Raw genomic sequence first — 18,132 nt, 5'->3', positions numbered from 1 at the left:
CAAAGTTGAAACCACAGAATCATCAAGAATGTCATTGTATGCTGTAGCGTTAAGATTTCCCTTCACTGGAACTAAGGGGCCTAGCCCGAAACCATGAAAAACAGCCCCAGACCATTATTCCTCCTCCACCAAACTTGACAGTAGGCACTATGCATTTGGACACGTAGTGTTCTTCTGGCATTCGCCAACCCCAGATTAGTCCATCAGACTGCCAGATGGTGAAGCGTGATTCATCACTACAGAGAACACGTTTTCACTGCTCCAGAGTCCAATGGCGGTTTGATTTACACCACTCCAGCCGATGCTTGGCCTTGTGCATAGTGATTTTAGGCTTGTTTGCGGCTGCTCAGCCATGGAAACCCATTTCATGAAGCTCCCTACAAACCATTATTGTGCTGATGTTGCTTCAAAAGGCAGTTTGGAACTCTGTAGTGAGTGTTGCAAACGAGGACAGATGATTTTTATGCGCTACACGCTTCAGCACTCAGCGGTCCCGTTCTGTGAGCTTGTGTGGCCTACCACTTCACGGCTGAGCCGTTGTTGATCGTAAAAGTTTCCACTTCACAATAACGGCACTTACAGTTGAACGGGCCAGCGCTAGCAGGGCAGAAATTTGACGAACTGACTTGTTAAAGGTGGCATCCTATGACGGTGCCACATTGAAAGTCACTGAGCTCTTCAGTAAGGCCATTCTACTGACAATGTCACCTGTCAGCAACGAGTGTGGCTGAAATAGCCGAATCTACTCATTTCAAAGGGTGTCCACATACTTTGTATATATAGTGTATGTGCCTGCTGTACTTACTGTGTTCCTCCGTTACCATCCCTCTCTCTCTCATGCCTCTCTCTCTTTATCTCTCTGTCTCTCATCCCTCTCTCTCTATGTGAAGGTATCCCACTAAGGTCAGTCCACGGGTTCCAGAGAAACGTTATGAAAAACCAGTGCCTGACTACCCTCCTAACAACAGAGTCCGTACTGCCAAGGATGTTGCCCCAAGGAACATCAACACTGCTACAGGTCAGACCTCTGCCATGTGTCACGCACATGCTACACTGATGTACATCTCTCATTGACGTAGGTTTGTATTGATTGCAGTCGATTGTCCAGCCGCTTCTTCAACCTGAAGATTCATTTAAGTGATGTACTCTAACTTTTTTCTCCTTTAGTCTCCCCAGAGACACATCACATTTAAGCATAATGTAGCCTTGTCACCTCAACCAAATACAATGTAAATGTTTTCTGGATGAAGTGTGACACATTTGTCGGTTGCATTTGTGATTAGCTTGAAGAGAAGCATGGGAGCATTAATCAAGTGCAATGGAAATCAAAAACTCTGTTCACTTCAGGCAGAGTGATTTATTTCCCATTTTCTATCTCAATCTCAATCAATCATCAACAGAAACATGGAGATGTGCCTGGCAGCTCTAGCTCTCCCACAGAGGAGAGAAGTAGAAGGGAGGGAGGGAGGCAGAGATAGGGAGGAAGTGAGGGAGGAAGTGAGGGAGGCAGAGTGAGGGAGGGAGGCAGAGCGAGGGAGGCAGGGAGGCAGAGTGAGGGAGGCAGGGAGGCAGAGCAAGGGAGGCAGGGAGGCAGAGCAAGGGAGGCAGGCTGAGGGAGGGGGGCAGAAAAAGGGAGGGAGGGGATATACAATGACACAGATCGGTCAAATAGGCATATATATTCTGCACTGCAGCCCTCACTTCGGGGACAAGACACTGTAGAGAAGGTTTAAGCACAAACATCTAGTATATTTATGGCTATCAGTAGCAATAACAAAATGGTCTTCTAAAACCATTGTATATGCCAGACACCATTTTTTAAAGTTTTCCTTCATTTGGAACCACAATGAAATGTAAGCTGTTTCATGGTCTCAAAGTCGATTCTGGAATCATTCCATTTAAATCAGATTGCATAACGTACAGCATTCAGAGCAGTTACAGAAGCCATAAACAAAGAGTGCCCCGTCATCATGCATGCAGTAGATAAGCATTACGTAAGTATCCAGTGGTTTGGAAGTAGACCATAAGTGCTGAAAACGGTAACTTTTCAATGGGGATAAATAATCCCTATTTCCCTGAATCCATTCCTGTATTTCAATTAGAACACAGCTCCACTGCAGAGCTGGAGCTTCTGCCTATGGCCTCACAAATTAATTCCATTTTTTTGTGACACAGATAGAGGCCAATAATTCCCTTTGAAGTTCAGCAGTGTTTTCTACCCATCGCCACTCTCTTCCTCTCTCTTCTCTTCCTCCCTGCTATAGATTCCATCTCTCTCCATGTGTAATGAAACCCTCAGATATCTTCTTAACACTGAGTCACATACTGTGAATACTCATAGGCTATTGATACTCCCTTCCACTCACTTGCTGTAACAAATGATATGTTGTAAGAAAGAAGTGCCACTTTTGAAGGGTTTTCAGAGGTATTCAGTGACTTAATTGATTTAGGAATGACGCACATTGAGAAGGAGGGCTATGAGATTGATTAGCAGTATATCATGAAGTAGCCATTTCATTTCCTGTGCTACCCAGACTCCTTGCTCCGGACAAACGCTACGCCACTCCCATGGATGTTAGTTTCTTCTCCACAATAAGTCTGGATCTGAGTACTTGCCCAACCCTTCAACAAAAGCGAACACTTTTGGGTCCGTCTGATTGGTCCAGAAACTAATGGGTTGGGCCAGAGCCAGAACACTAGTGGGTAAAGCAGCAGTTTGAAAATGTGTCATTGGCTTTGATACTCTGATTGGTTAAAGACAATCCAATTTGCGTATTACTTTGTTTTTTACAACACCCCTCGTGCCTCTCGTCACCAAATCAAATCAAATCAAATTGTATTTGTCACATACACATAGTTAGCAGATGTTAATGCGAGTGTAGCGAAATGCTTGTGCTTCTAGTTCCGACAATGCAGTAATAACCAACAAGTAATCTAGCTAACAATTCCAAAACTACTACCTAATAGACGCAAGTGTAAGGGGATAAAGGATATGTACATAAAGATATATGAATGAGTGATGGTACAGAGCGGCTTAGGCAAGATACAGTAGATGGTATTGAGTGCAGTATATACATATGAGATGAGTATGTAAACAAAGTGGCATAGTTAAAGTGGCTAGTGATACATGTATTACATAAAGATGCAGTAGATGATATAGAGTACAGTATATACGTATACATATGAGATGAATAATGTAGGGTATGTAAACATTATATTAGGTAGCATTGTTTAAAGTGGCTAGCGATATATTTTACATCATTTCCCATCAATTCCCATTATTAAAGTGGCTGGAGTTGAGTCAGTGTGTTGGCAGCAGCCACTCAATGTTAGTGGTGGCTGTTTAACAGTCTGATGGCCTTGAGATAGAAGCTGTTTTTCAGTCTCTCGGTCCCAGCTTTGATGCACCTGTACTGACCTCGCCTTCTGGATGATAGCGGGGTGAACAGGCAGTGGCTCGGGTGGTTGTTGTCCTTGATGATCTTTATGGCCTTCCTGTGACGTCGGGTGGTGTAGGTGTCCTGGAGGGCAGGTAGTTTGCCCCCGGTGATGCGTTGTGCAGACCTCACTACCCTCTGGAGAGCCTTACGGTTGTGGGCGGAGCAGTTGCCGTACCAGGCGGTGATACAGCCCGACAGGATGCTCTCGATTGTGCATCTGTAGAAGTTTGTGAGTGCTTTTGGTGACAAGACAAATTTCTTCAGCCTCCTGAGGTCTTCCCGATGCTGTCTGTGTGGGTGGACCAATTCAGTTTGTCTGTGATGTGTACGCCGAGGAACTTAAAATGACTTCAACGGTGGCAGTCTCAGACTAAAGTATGTAGCAAACAACAGAGAAGAAGACAATTTAGTGTGAGCCGTCAGGCTAGCCTTTTCACACATGGCCTTATGCGGCTTTCCTGATATTGTACTCTACTTGACAAGAAAATATTCCATTGGCCAAGTTGTAACAATTAATTAAAAACCAATAGTCAAAATTGCTCTCCTTTGATAACCCACCGGGCAAAAATTGGTTGAATCGATGTTGTTTCCACATCATTTGACCAAAATAATTAAATGTGAATCAAAGACAACATAACCAACATTTCTATCACCCAACTTTTAACCTAAATCCTGTGATGTGATTTTTTTGTTGTTAATTTCACATTAAATTCATTTTAGTTGACATTGAACTGACTTTGATGCCCAGAGGGAACAGTCTTTATAGAATTGTACTGCAGTTAAATGAACACTTAAGTCTGACACCAGTTTAAATAGTCCTGTTTGGGCCATAAAAGCCAGTGTTACAGCTGTCAGAGGCTGGGGAGAGGACCTTGATTGGATCCAGCTTTGTCTGGCCTGTCATTTGAGAACACCAGAAAGAAAATATTGATCAATACCTCCCTATGCCCGACTCTCTCTGTTTCTCACTCTCACATTCACTTGTTCTTCTCTCACTATCACCCTCTCTCATTCTCTTTCTCCCATTCACACTTTTGTCAAATATATTTATTCTTGCTGTTTGTCCTACTGTTTCTTTTGCTATATATATATTTTTTTTTATCATGGCAGGCAATACATTCTGGTAGCAGAATCTGTCTCTGCCCTCTGTTTACTGATCAGAGAATACTTTGCCAGTGAAAATGCTAAATGTAAACATTCAGTTTTGTATCTGCAGGAGTATTTGACACCTTGGGTGAAAAGTTATTTTTAAATTAGCCATTGTTCATTGTGCAATGCTACCTGAGGCAAGGAACACTCCCCCATGCATTTTGACAAGAGTGTGTGTCTGTTTGTGCTTGTGTGTGTGAGTGTGCAGGCACCAGCCTAGCCTGAGTCATGTACATTTTCCTTGCTCACAGCTTATCTGCAACTGTGCCATATGTTAGACAGTATGCTGAGACAGCTGCACATGGAGACGGCTGTCTGTCGTTAGCATGGCTAGTCAGGACTAATGACTGCTCTCCTGCATTTGACAAAGACCATGCTCAAATAGCGTGGACTGCCATTCAAGCCCAACTGACCAAATGTGCCTGCAATGTGCGTGCTTCAAATGTCTCTATGGTTACAGCTGGTAGGTTCCAAAACACAGCAGCCCCCCTCAGCTGTGTGGTTCTCTGGTAGGCTCATCAACACAGGGGGAAGTGTCATCCTCTAATTGGCTTGGCACCTCGAGAGGTGATGATTTTAAAGAGCAGGAAGCCCATTTTCCACCACTAATTGGCTGTGTGGCATCACATAGAGGGGAGAAGAATGGAATGATTAATATTGTTGTCTCATATTTATTTATGCCTCAATGAAGCTATTCCAGGGCTTCTAAGTGTATTTGACTCTACTGGCCTTTACAGCACACACTACTATCCAGGGTGACTTAAAACGGCAAAGCTAATGACTAGAGCCAGGTGTGCTAGAATACAATGTATTATTGCTTTCTAAACAGAGCTGAAAAGCAATAAAGACCCTTCTCTTCTGAGGGACTGTGAATATATTTCAACTTCAAACCTTGAATAGACATGATTTTTCCTGATTAACAAATGCAGTTGCCTATTTATCAGACCTGGTTGGAACTCTTTATTTCCGTCAAATATTCATATACTATGGAGAAAAGGATCTGTATAATGATTGCTATCATAAAATGTGTTGAATGCTGGGAGTGTGTTGGCGTCAGGTGTTGTGTGCTCTGTTTAATCAGGGGTGGTGGAGGTGAGGAAAGAGACTCTGGAGGCACAGATCAACCGACTGGCTGAGCTGATTGGACGCCTTGAGAACAAGGTAAGAACCCCCCACCCTACTCTACATTAATTCAGGTACAAAGGTAATCTGTCCTGGCTTTGGTAAGTAGTCACATGTGGTGTGGTCACACTTTTCATTGATGTCATGACTGGCTTCTTCAACACAGCCTCGGTCCTCAGCTAGTCAACTCACCTCTGCCGTATCAAAATCTGCTTTATCAATATGGGTCTCCCAATGAAGGTCATTAGCAGCAATTACACCACACAATAGATAAGATACTTGGCGCAACTTGCGGTGTAGAATGTTCAGAATACAGGGCTGGCCGATCTCTAGCACATTTCAGGGCGGCAGGTAGCCTAGGGGTTAAGAGCGTTGGGCCAGTAACTGAAAGGTTGCTGGTTCAAATCTATCGATGTGCCCTTGAGCAAGGCACTAAACCCTAAATTGCTCCTGTAACTCATTAAATTACTAAAATGTCAAATACAATGGTGCCTCTTTAGCACATCTCCAACAACACATCTCATCTGTACCTCCCAGTAATTATGCTGAGAGAAACACAGGGACCTGAGATGAGATTCAGGTTGTGTTGGGGAAAGCATTACTGTAAACCCAGTAATCTCTCCTCTGGTTATTACTGCTCTCTCTCCCCCAGTGGGGGATGTAAAAGACAAAGGAAGGAATTATTGAGCCTTGACAAACTATTGCAATATGTTTAGCTATTTATTTCACCTATCCCTCCCTCCCTCTCACTCACTAGCTTTCTTCTCCCTCTCACTCACTAGCTCGCCCTCCCCCTACTCTTTTCCTCATGCTTTCTCTGTCTCCCTCTCTCATTCTCTGTTCTTTCTTTTCATCTATCCATCTCTCTCTGCTCTGCTCTTTGTCTCTCCCCATTGCCCATGTCTTGTAGGCAGCGAGCATGGTAGACTAATGGAGTCCCCAGTTAATTCTGTTGTCTCTGGCAGGCAGGCAAGTTCTTATTGCAGCTAAGAATAGCTGAACGGGTTTATTCCACGCTCGATGAAGCACCCATTAGAGAACAGGGAAGGAGCTGTCAGATCCCAGTAAAGATTCCTAAATGGGAGGATTTCTGAGTCTTCCCAGGCAGACCCTCTAAGTCACAGTGCTAGGCGCGATCCTGAAGCAGTTAACTGTACTGTACGTTTGTGGTGGGAGCAGACAAACGTTCCCTCACAGGAAAGATGTATTAGCAGTGGGCGGGGCTGTTTGCCACAAGTGCTTATTATCCATGTTATAGGAGAGGGACTGTTCAAATTCCCGGGTGTGAAAACAATTATTACAAAATGGTTTAGAACAGAGCGAGAATTTTGTTTACTGGATGCAGTTATGACTAACATGCATCGCACAAATTGAGTTGTCTACTGCCTCATGAGATCAAAGTAGTAATTCCCTCAGCTATCTCTGTGTGCTATCTCCATACGGAAAAAGCCAATCTTATACAAGTGAATGTACTTTTTTGGTTTGATTTCTCATACAAGCAGACATATGCTTTAAATTGCTAGTCCTAAACAATGTGCCTAATTTGCACACACTGAAGGCCCTGATTTTCATAGCCATGTCCCATCTAGTCATTGTATATTATCTGCAGGATGATTTTACCCAGAGGTGACCTCAGGCCCATCCCAGATGTGCTCTTGTCTAGAATGCTTGCCTGCTGCTTCAAGAAGCATAATTTCCTTTTCCCATTGTGTCATTATAAAGGTCTCAATTACCGTGGCAACTGGAGCACCAGCCCGCTTTCTTCCACAAGCAGCCCTCGTATTGCTACAGTATTTGGTTCTGTATGAAAGAAAATTCCAGGATCTCAAACTCACATTGATACACATCTGCGTTGAGTCATCATGCACCATTATGCACTCAGTAAGACATTTGTGGGAAGGATTCTGCTATACAATACAGTGTTTCACTCCACTCCCACCGGAAAGCAGAGAGTAACTTCAGAAACACCACAGAATGTGACATTTTCTCAGTTTTCAATAGTTGTGGTCCGTATGCGGCCTGCTGTAGACTTCAGAATAATAGGACACAGAGTGACTGCATTGCTCATGCCATTGTTACTTGACTCAGTTGATCCAGCCCATGTCCTCCTATCACTACTTTGGATTGGATTTAAGACTGGGAGATGGGAAATATAGCTCTCCAATACAGTGGTGCCTTTTCTGGGCTTTACATCTCTGATTAAGATCTCTGTGATTACTTGTTTGAGCTCTTGATCGCTAATGTCAACACATGCAATATTAAATGTAGTGTCTACACATGCAATTTTATCTTAAAGGCCCTTCCACATTATCCTTTGTGATAACTACCCTCTGCAGTGTAACATTTTCCTCTACAGTTATGTGAGTATATTAGCTTGCTAAACGATATATCACATTATTCAAGTCAGATGTCTGTTCAAATAGAAAGCAAGCCTTTCTCTCATTACAGCGACAATCCCTTATAGGGGCGGGGGTGTAGTTTGACGGTTTGAAGGGAACTCCATTGTTAACTGTAATGAAGGGGTCATAAAGCAGCAATAAAAGTAGAATTCATGACTACCTTAGTTACTGCAGTTTGTATTCACTTCCTAACCAGATTAATATATTGCTCATGGTTTATGAGCAATACAGTGATTATGTGTTTATGTATTCCAGGAGTGTATTGTTGAATTTCTTGATATTTTTCTAAATTTTGTCATCTGATACATGTATATTATAAAAATATATATATAACAGCACCAGTCAAAAGTTTGGACACACCTACTCATTCAAATATTTTTCTTTATTTTTACTATTTTCTACAATGTAGAATAATAGTGAAGACATCAAAACTATGAAATAACACATATGGAATCATATAGTAACCAAAAAAGTATTAAGGAAATCAAAATATATTTTAGATTTTAGATTCTTCAAAGTAGCCACCCTTTGCCTTGATGACAGCTTTGCACACTCTTGGCATTCTCTCAACCAGCTTCATCTGGAATGATTTTCCAACAGTCTTGAAGGAGTTCCCACATATGCTGAGCACTTGTTGGCTGCTTTTCCTTCACTCTGCGGTCCAACTCATCCCAAACCATCTCAAATGGGTTGAGGTTCGGTGATTGTGGAGGCCAGGTCATCTGATGCAGCACTCCATCACTCTCCTTCTTGGTCAAATAGCCCTTACACAGCCTGGAGGTGTGTTGGGTCATTGTCCTGTTGAAAAACAAATTATAGTCCCAATAAGCACAAACCTGATGGGATGGTGTATCACTGCAGAATGCTGTGGTAGACATGCTGGTTAAGTGTTCCTTGAATTCTAAATAAATCACTGACAGTGTCACCAGCAAAGCACCCCCACACCATCACACCTCCTCCTCCATGCTTCACGGTGGGAACCACACAAGCAGACATCATCCGTTCACCTACTCTGCGTCTCACAAAGACACAGCACTTGGAACCCAAAATCTCAAATTTGGTTCATCAGACCAAAGGACAAATTTCCACTGCTCCTCATGTCCATTGCTCGTGTTTCTTAGCCCAAGGAAGTCTCTTCTTATTATTGGTGTCCTTTAGTAGTGGTTTCTTTGCAGTAATTCGACCAAGAAGGCCTGATTCGCGCAGTCTCTTCTGACCAGTTCTTGCCATAATATGGACTTTTAACAAGGCACACCTGCTAATTGAAATGCATTCCAGGTGACTACCTCATGAAGCTGGTTGAGAGAATTCCAAGAATGTTTCCAAGCGGTCATCAATGCAACTGGTGGCTACTGTGACGATTCTAGAGAACGAGAGAGACGGGGTCAGTCATCAGAACAGTATGAAAGCAAGTCTTCAGTCTGTTGTGACAGTCTAGAGAGGAAATCACTGGATTGAAATCATTTTTTTTCTGTACAGTTGCAAATAAGAAATGTGAGGTGAAAAACCTGCCCAAAGGGGTTTATGCAGTGCAGAGTAGGGTTCCTCTGTTCCCCTGTTCCAGTGCTGCTTAGGGTTAACGCTAATGCAATTGTGGTTCTTGTGTTTTGGTTCTTATTGCAGACAGTTTGGTTTGACCTGCATCAGAGGCTAACAGACACTGATGGCACAGCCAGCGCAGTAAGTAGCATCTTTATGCCTGAGAGCCTAGTAGGGGAACACTGTACAGCAGTGACACTGTGGAGGACTCGCTGCTCCATCCCTCTCTACTCCTCACAACCCCCCCATAGACACATCTCCATTCTGAATTTTCCCGCATGCACAGGGAATCATTGGGATCTCATATCCAACTCCTCTCCAGTAGAAAGCAGCCAACAAGGTTATCTCAAATTTATTTCCCATTTCAATCATGTCTAAAAGTTGCTTTTCGTCTCCATGCATGAAGAGCATGAGTGCATGTCATTTATTTTTTGCTATCAATGTACCGTAGTCAGTTCAAAATATGTATTTTAAGTGTCTCCCATGGGGGGGGTTCTTTTACACTGCAACCTTAGGGCAAGCACACAGTCTGTTCATATTGTTGGCATGGCCTTATGCTTCCATATAAACAATTGCTAAACAATCTGGACTGTTTCCTGCAGTATAGCTAACTTCTTTATATCAAATAAAGTACTTCACCAAAATCGAAGACACTCAAATGTTTATTTACAGTTTGTGTAGTATGCGACAAGCATACTCTCCAAATGCCAAGTGGTATTATGCTCTTATGACCCTTTCATAATTTTTCTTTGATTAAAGAGGCCAAAGTTTCTCCATCTGGTTATTGAAATAGATTCTCTTAATATATATATTTATAAATCTCTCCCTCAGCAGCATGACTGTATGAGATGTGGAGGCAGTGGCCTGTAGAGCTGACAGTATGAGTAAGATGGAGAGATGGCAGTTCACACAGGGACAATCATAGGTCTGATGGCTCTGATGAAAAATACATCTGGTCTGGTGTGTCTAACTGAGCATCAGTGCAGCTCCCCGGCCTCCACTCGCTCCTAGGATCCTACTGCAGCAGTGCACTAGCAGCTCCTGCTCTGATTCTGAACCAAGACACCCGTAACCTACCTCCGAATGTCTTCTGCCTTATTGATGCTTGAGGGATCAGAGCAAATTTAATTATTCCTTTTCACCCATTAATCTTGTTAGCGTCTAGAGCCATCATTTGCACTGACAAACAGGATTAGAGCAGGCTTCACCTGTCAGCTGGACGGTCTGATTGGTGTGGGGCTGCATCTGCGCCCAAAGCTCAATAGGGGCACATTGGTAGCCCAATGGGTATTCTTAAAGTGGGAGAGAAGACTGAACCTTTTGACCCACCGTACTCTCAGCAGGATTTCTCTTAGTGCTGTGAACATTACTGAAAGTGAGCCATCAGCTCAGCATACAATCAAGAATAGAAAGATAGTGCCAAGAGTATTGTTTTTTACAAAAGCATGTACAGCGGAGGTGCTGGAGTTTTGTATGGCATTTTGATACTGATATGGTACCATTACTATATGTGTATTATGCAATGTTTCTTAATGCAAATCCATCCCCTGCAAAAACGGAATCATTCCAGTAATTTCCCCCTCTCCAGCACCCAGGTCACACATATATGAGACTGGGGTCTGATTATTACCTCTTTGACATGCCTTAGTCCCTATTTAATAAAATGCTAGCTTCCAACTTACTGTGCTACAGCTAATGATGCTCTGACCTAGTTTTCTTGCTATTTTCTGAATGTGACAAACATTCTCATTTTACAAATGGATTGCCTGCTTGAGAAACTGCTAGGTATTATACATGTTATCCTAGAGTGGGTGGCAATGTGGTAAAACATTGATTGACATAAAATGGGGGGGTGCATGCCCTCAAGTAGCACTCGGTAACGCATATTACTTACGGGTTTATCTGATTTTACAGAGAGGAAAACCAAGGCCAGTCTATAGCCTAACCTGACAGAACAGAGCACACTTATTTTTTCGTTCCATTACCCAGTTCAGTGATATAATGTACCTGGGACAGACCAGTGCTGCAGACCAGTTATCTGACCTGACTTTAGCCAGCACAATGGACATTGTGTGTAGCACCACTGTTACTTCTGACAGACCTATTTAATCTTGAGTGCAGCAGGGTAATAAACGTTTTCATCCACTCTCCAGTTGTTTGGTGTAGAATGTGAAACTCAACAACAATGTGGTGAGGGATCGGAGCAGTGGAGGGAGTGAGCTGTAGTTATTGCTCACTGTGGGAGTGACTAGTGCTCATACACTATCTCCATCTGGAGAGAGTCAGAATGAATGCTTCGTTGCTCTCGTGTATTGTCAGAAGTTTAAGGGTTTAGAATGCTGTTTCAAAGTTGTTAATAGTCTCCTAGACCACACACAACGTTATTTCAGATTGGCAGACCTGAATATAAATCATGGCCCTTGTCGATATAACCACTGTGCCATGAGGGATGGAGAGAAAGACACAGGGAGAGAGAGAAAGAAACAGTGAGAGAGAGAGAGTCCTTGGAGAAAGCTCTCCTTGCTCATTTGGAGTGTAGTATGGTGGGAAGGGATGTACCACTGCAGGAAGGGAATCGTCCCTCTAGGCACTGTATGGTTCCTTTATCAACACTCCAAGACAGAGCCCTTTAATCTGGTTTTAAGAAAAGCTGAATAAAAAATATATGCAAATGTGTGTGAATAAATTAAGGAATGATTTACTGAGCTGGATTACAGTGAGGGATATCGATAAGGGAGCAAGGCTAGCTGAGAAAGGGGAGATGGAAACCTGAAAAGGGGTGGGGGGGTATTCCCCAGATTCCATGGTAACGGTGTCATTTTGTAATTTCCCTCTGAGTTCTCCCCCATCATATTCCATACCCTATGGATGACACATTCCAATACATACACTACCGTTCAAAAGTTTGTGGTCACTTAGAAATGTCCTTGTTTTTGAAAGAAAACAAATACATTTTTTTGTCCATTAAAATAACATCATGTTGATCAGAAATACAGTGTAGACATTGTTAATGTTGTAAATGACTATTGTAGCTGGAAACGGCAGATTTTTTCATGGAATATAGGGGTACAGAGGCCCATTATCAGCAACCATCACTCCTGTGTTCCAATGGCACTTTGTGTTAGCTAATCCAAGTTTATCATTTTAAAAGGCTAATTACTCATTAGAAAATCCTTTTGTATAATTATGTTAGCACAGCTGAAAACTGTTGTGGTGATTAAAGAAGCAATAAAACTGTCCTTCTTTAGATTAGTTGAGTATCTGGAGCATCAGCATTTGTGGGTTTGATTACAGGCTCAAAATGGCCAGAAAGAAAGAACTTCCTTCTGAAACTCGTCAGTCTATTCTTGTTCTGAGAAATGAAAGCTATTCCATGCAAGAAATTGCCAAGAAACTGAAGATCTCGTACAACGCTGTGTACTACTCCCTTCACAGAACAGTGCAAACTGTCTCTAACCAGAATAGAAAGAGGAGTGGGAGGCCCCGGTGCACAACTGAGCGAGAGGACAAGTACATTAGAGGGTCTAGTTTGAGAAACAGACGCTTCACAAGTCCTCAACTGGCAGCTTCATTAAATAGTACCCGCAAAACACCAGTCTCAACGTCAACAGGGAAGTTGCGACTCCAGGATGCTGGCCTTCAAACAGGATTAATGTTTAGGAATATTTGTTTTATTCTGTACAGGCTTCCTTCTTTTCACTCTGTCATTTAGGTTAGTATTGTTCAGTAGCTACAACGTTGTTGATCCAAACTCAGTTCTCTCCTATCACAGCCATTAAACTCTGTAACTGTTTCAACGTCACCATTGACCTCATGGAGAAATCCCTGAGCGGTTTCCTTCCTCTCTAGCAACTGAATTAGGAAGGACGCCGGTATCTTTGTAGTGACTGGGTGTATTGACACAACATCCAAAGTGACAGTAATAACATCACCATGCTCAAACGGATATTAAGTGTCTGCTTTTTACCCATCTACCAATAGGTGCCCTTCTTTGCAAAGCATTGGAAAACCTTCCTGGTCTTTGTAGTTGAATCTGTGTTTGAAATTCACTGCTCGACTGAGGGACCTTGCAGATAATTATGTGTGGCGTACAGAGATTAGTTAGTCATTAACAAATCATGTTAAACACGATTATTGCAGTTCGTGCAACTTATTATGTGATTTGTTAAGCACATTTTAGGCTTGCCATAACAAAGAGGTGTGAATACTGTCTGAAGGCACTTTATATTAAATGTATTTATTAACTGTTAGAATGCATTGGCTCAGAACAGGATTTCTAGATGCCCAGCTTTTCTTGTGTTAATAACCTACATGACCAAAAGTATGTGGACATCTGCTAGTCGAACATTTCATTCCAAAATCATGGACATTAATATGGAGTTGGTCCCCCCTTTGCTGCTATAACAGCCTCCACTCTTCTGGGAAGGCTTTCCACTAGATCTTGGAACATTGCTGCAGGGACTTGCTTCCATTCAGCCACAAGAGCATTAGTAAGGTCAGGCACTGATGTTGGGCGATTAGGCCTGGCTCTCAGTCGGCGTTCCAATTTATCCCGAAAGGTGTTCGATTGGGTTGAAGTCAGGGCTCTGTGCAGGCCAGACAAGTTCTTCCACACTGATCTTGACAAGCCATTTCTGTATGGACCTCACTTTGTATACGGGGTGCATTGTCATGTTGAAACAAGAAAAGGCATTCTCCAAACTGTTGCCACAAAGTTATTAGCACAGAATCATCTAGAATGTCATTGTATGCTGTAGCGTTAAGATGTTCCTTCAATGGAACTAAGGGGCCTAGCCCGAACCATGAAAAACAGCCCCAGACCATTATTCCTCCTCAACCTAACTTTACAGTTGGCACTATGCATTGGGGCAAGTAGCATTCTTCTGGCATCCACCAAACCCAGATTTGTCCATCAGACTGCCAGATGGTGTAGCGTGATGGCATTGCACATGGTGATCTTAGGCTTGTGTGCGGCTGCTCGGTCATGGAAACCCATTTCATGAAGCTCTCGACGAACAGTTCTTGTGCTGACATTTGTTCCAGAGGCGGTTTGTAACTCTGTAATGAGTGTTGCAACCGGGAACAAAGGTTTCACTTCTCAAAGACGTTTCCACTTCTCAATAACAGCACTTACATTTGACAGGAGCAGCTCTAGCAGGGCAGAAATTTGATGAAATGACTTGTTGGACAGGTCCTATGACGGTGCCATGTTGAAAGTCAATGAGCTCTTCAGCAAGGCCATTCTACTGCCGAAGTTTGTCTTTGGCGATTATAGGGCTGTGTGCTCGATTTATACACTTGTCAGCAACAGGTGTGTCTGAAATAGCCGAATCCACTCATTTGAAGGGGTGTCCACATACCTTTGCATATACAGTACCAGTCAAAAGTTTGGACACACCTACTCATTCCAGCGTTTTTCTTTTGTTTTTCTTATTGTAGAATAATAGTGAAGACATCAGAACCATGAAATAACACATATGGAATCGTGTAGTAACTAAAAAAGTTTTAAACAATCAAAATAGATTTTAAATCTTGAAGTTCCCACGTATGCTGAAGACTTGTTGGCTGCCTTTCCTTCACTCTACGGTCCAATCATCCCAAACCATCTCAATTGGATTGGGAGATTGTGGAGGCCAGGTCATCTAATGCACCACTCCATCACTCTCCTTTGTCAAATAGCCTTTGCACAGCCTGGAGGTGTATTTTGAGTCATTGTACTGCTGAAAAACAAATGGCAGTCCCACTAAGCGCAAAACAGATGGGATGGTGTATCGCTGCAGAATTCTGTGGTAGCCATGCTGGTTAAGTGGGCCTTGAATTTTAAATAAATCACAGACAGTGTCACCAGCAAAGCACCCCCACACCATCACACCTCCTCCATGCTTCACGGTAGGAACATCCGTTCACCTACTCTGCGTCACAAAGACACGGCGGTTGGAACTCAAAATCTCAAATTTGGTTCATCAGACCAAAGGACACATTTCCACCGCTCTAATGTCCATTGCTTGTGTTTTGTGGCCCAAGCAAGTTTCTTCTTCATATTGGTGTCCTTTAGTAAATCAACTCAAATCAATTATTTGTCACATACACATGGTTAGCAGATGTTATTGCGAGTGTAGCGAAATGCTTGTGCTTCTAGTTCCAACAGTGCAGCAATATCTAACAATTCCACAATAAATACCTAATACACACATATCTAAATAAGAACTGGAATAAGAATATAAATATATTGATGAGCAATGTCAGTGCGGCATAGGCTAAGATGTAATAGATCGTATAGAATACAGTATATACATATGAGATGAGTAATGCAAGATATGTAAACATTACTAAAGTGACTAGTGTTCCATTTATTAAAGTGGCCAATGGTTACAAGTCTGTATGTAGCCAGCAGCCTCTCTGTGCTAGTGATGGCTTTGAGTCGGATGGCCTTGAGATAGAAGCTGTTTTTCAGTCTCTCAGTCCCAGCTTTGATGCACCTATAATGACCTCGCCTTCTGGATGGTAGCGGGGTGAACAGGCAGTGGCTCGGGTGGTTGTTGTCCTTGATTATACTTTTGGCCTTCCTGTGACATCGGGTGATTTAGGTGTCTTGGAGGGCTGGTAGTTTGCCCCTGGTGATGTGTTGTGCACATCTCACCACCCTCTGGAGAGCCTTGAGGTTGTGGGGGGTGCAGTTGCCGTACCAGGCGGTGATATAGCCCAACCGGATGCTCTCAATTGTGCATCTGTAAAAGTTTGAGAGTTTTAGGTGACAAGCCAAATTTCTTCAGCCTCCTAAGGTTGAAGAGGCGCTGTTGCACCTTCTTCACCACACTGTCTGTGTGGGTGCACCATTTCAGTTTGTCAGTGATATGCACACCGAGGAACATAAAACTCCCCACCTTCTTCACTGCTGACCTGTCTGTGGACAAGGGGGTGCTACCCTCTGGTGTTTCCTGAAGTCCACAATCATCTCCTTTGTTTTGTTGAGTGAGAGGTTATTTTCCTGACACCACATTCTGAGAGCCATCACCTCCTCCCTATAGGCTGTCTTGTCGTTGTTGGTAATCAAGCCCACTACCGTTGTGTTGTCTGCTAACTTGATGATTGAGTTGGAGGCGTGCATGGCCATGCAGTCGTGGGTGAACAGGGAGTACAGGAGGGGGCTGAGCACGCACCCTTGTGGGGCCCCAGTGTTGAGGATCAGCGAAGTGGAGATGTTGTTTCCTACATTCACCACCTGGGGGCAGCCCGTCAGGAAGTCCAGGACCCAGTTGCACAGGGCGGGGTTCAGACCCAGAGCCTCAAGCTTAATGATGAGCTTGGATGGTACTATGGTGTTGAATGCTGAGCTATAGTCAATGAACAGCATTCTAACATAGGTATTCCTCTTGTCCAGATGGGATAGGGCAGTGTGATGGCGATTGCATCGTCTGTGGACCTGTTGGGGCCGTAAGCAAATTGAAGTGGGTCTAGGGTTACAGGTAAGGTGAAGGTGATATGATCCTTGACTAGTCTCTCAAAGCACTTTATGATGACAGAAGTAAGTTCTATGGGGCGATAGTCATTTAGTTCAGTTACCTTTGCATTCTTGGGTACAGGAACAAAGGTGGCCATCTTGAAGCATTTGGGGACAGCAGACTGGGATAGCGAGAGATTGAATATGTCCGTAAACACACCAGCCAGCTGGCCTGCGCATGCTCTGAGGACACAACTAGGAATGCCATTTGGGCCGACAGCCTTGCGAGGGTTAACACGTTTAAATGTCTTACTCATGTCGGCCACAGAGAAGGAGAGCCCACAGACCTTAGTAGCGAGCCGCATCGGTGGCACTGTATTATCCTCAAAGCGGGCATTTTGCTTATTTGATTGACTTGCTGAGGGAATGACTACTCTGTTTGTATTCTGCCATATTCCAAGTCGCCTTGCCATGGTTGAATGCGGTGGTAATCGCTTTCAGTTTTGGCGAATGCTGCTATCTATTCACGGTTTCTGGTTAGGGTAGGTTTTAAGTCACAGTGGGTACAACATCTGCTATACACTTCCTTATAAACTCACTCACCCGAATCAGCGTATACGTCAATATCATTCCCTGAGGCTACCCGGAACCTATCCCAGTCCGCGTGATCAAAACAATCTTGAAGCGTGGATTCCGATTGGTCAGAACTGTGTTGAATAGTCCTTAGCACGGGTACTTCCTGTTTGAGTTTCTGCCCATAGGAAAGGAGGAGTAAAATGGTGTTGTGGTAAGATTAGCCAAAAAGAGGGTGGGGGAGGGCCTTGTATACATTGCGGAAGTTAGAGTAACAATGGTCCAGTGTTTCTCCAGCGCTACAGTCAATATGCTGGTAGAATTTAGATAGCTTTTTCCTTAAATTTGCTTTGTTAAAAACCCCAGCTACAATAATTGCAGCCTCAGGATACAGTTGAAGTCGGAAGTTTACATGCACCTTAGCCAAATACATTTAAACTCAGTTTTTCACAATAGCTGACATTTAATC

General features: G+C 43.3%; 1 protein-coding gene across 2 annotated transcripts in view; it reads left to right on the top strand.

Moving 5' to 3' along the window:
• Nucleotides 1-18,132, top strand: part of necab2 (N-terminal EF-hand calcium binding protein 2) — a 132,881-nt gene that overhangs the window by 97,212 nt on the left and 17,537 nt on the right. The window contains exons 7-9 of one of the 2 annotated variants that reach the window (XM_029634228.2): nucleotides 891-1,018; nucleotides 5,671-5,750; nucleotides 9,734-9,790. In XM_029634228.2, the coding sequence (XP_029490088.1) occupies nucleotides 891-1,018; nucleotides 5,671-5,750; nucleotides 9,734-9,790 (265 nt within the window). The remainder of the gene's footprint in view (nucleotides 1-890; nucleotides 1,019-5,670; nucleotides 5,751-9,733; nucleotides 9,791-18,132) is intronic. The other variant, XM_029634229.2, reaches the window with a different exon arrangement.

This window comes from Oncorhynchus nerka, linkage group LG25, assembly GCF_034236695.1.
Source record: "Oncorhynchus nerka isolate Pitt River linkage group LG25, Oner_Uvic_2.0, whole genome shotgun sequence".
In the NCBI taxonomy this organism is placed as follows: domain Eukaryota; kingdom Metazoa; phylum Chordata; class Actinopteri; order Salmoniformes; family Salmonidae; genus Oncorhynchus; species Oncorhynchus nerka.
This window is presented reverse-complemented; position numbering and strand designations above follow the sequence as displayed.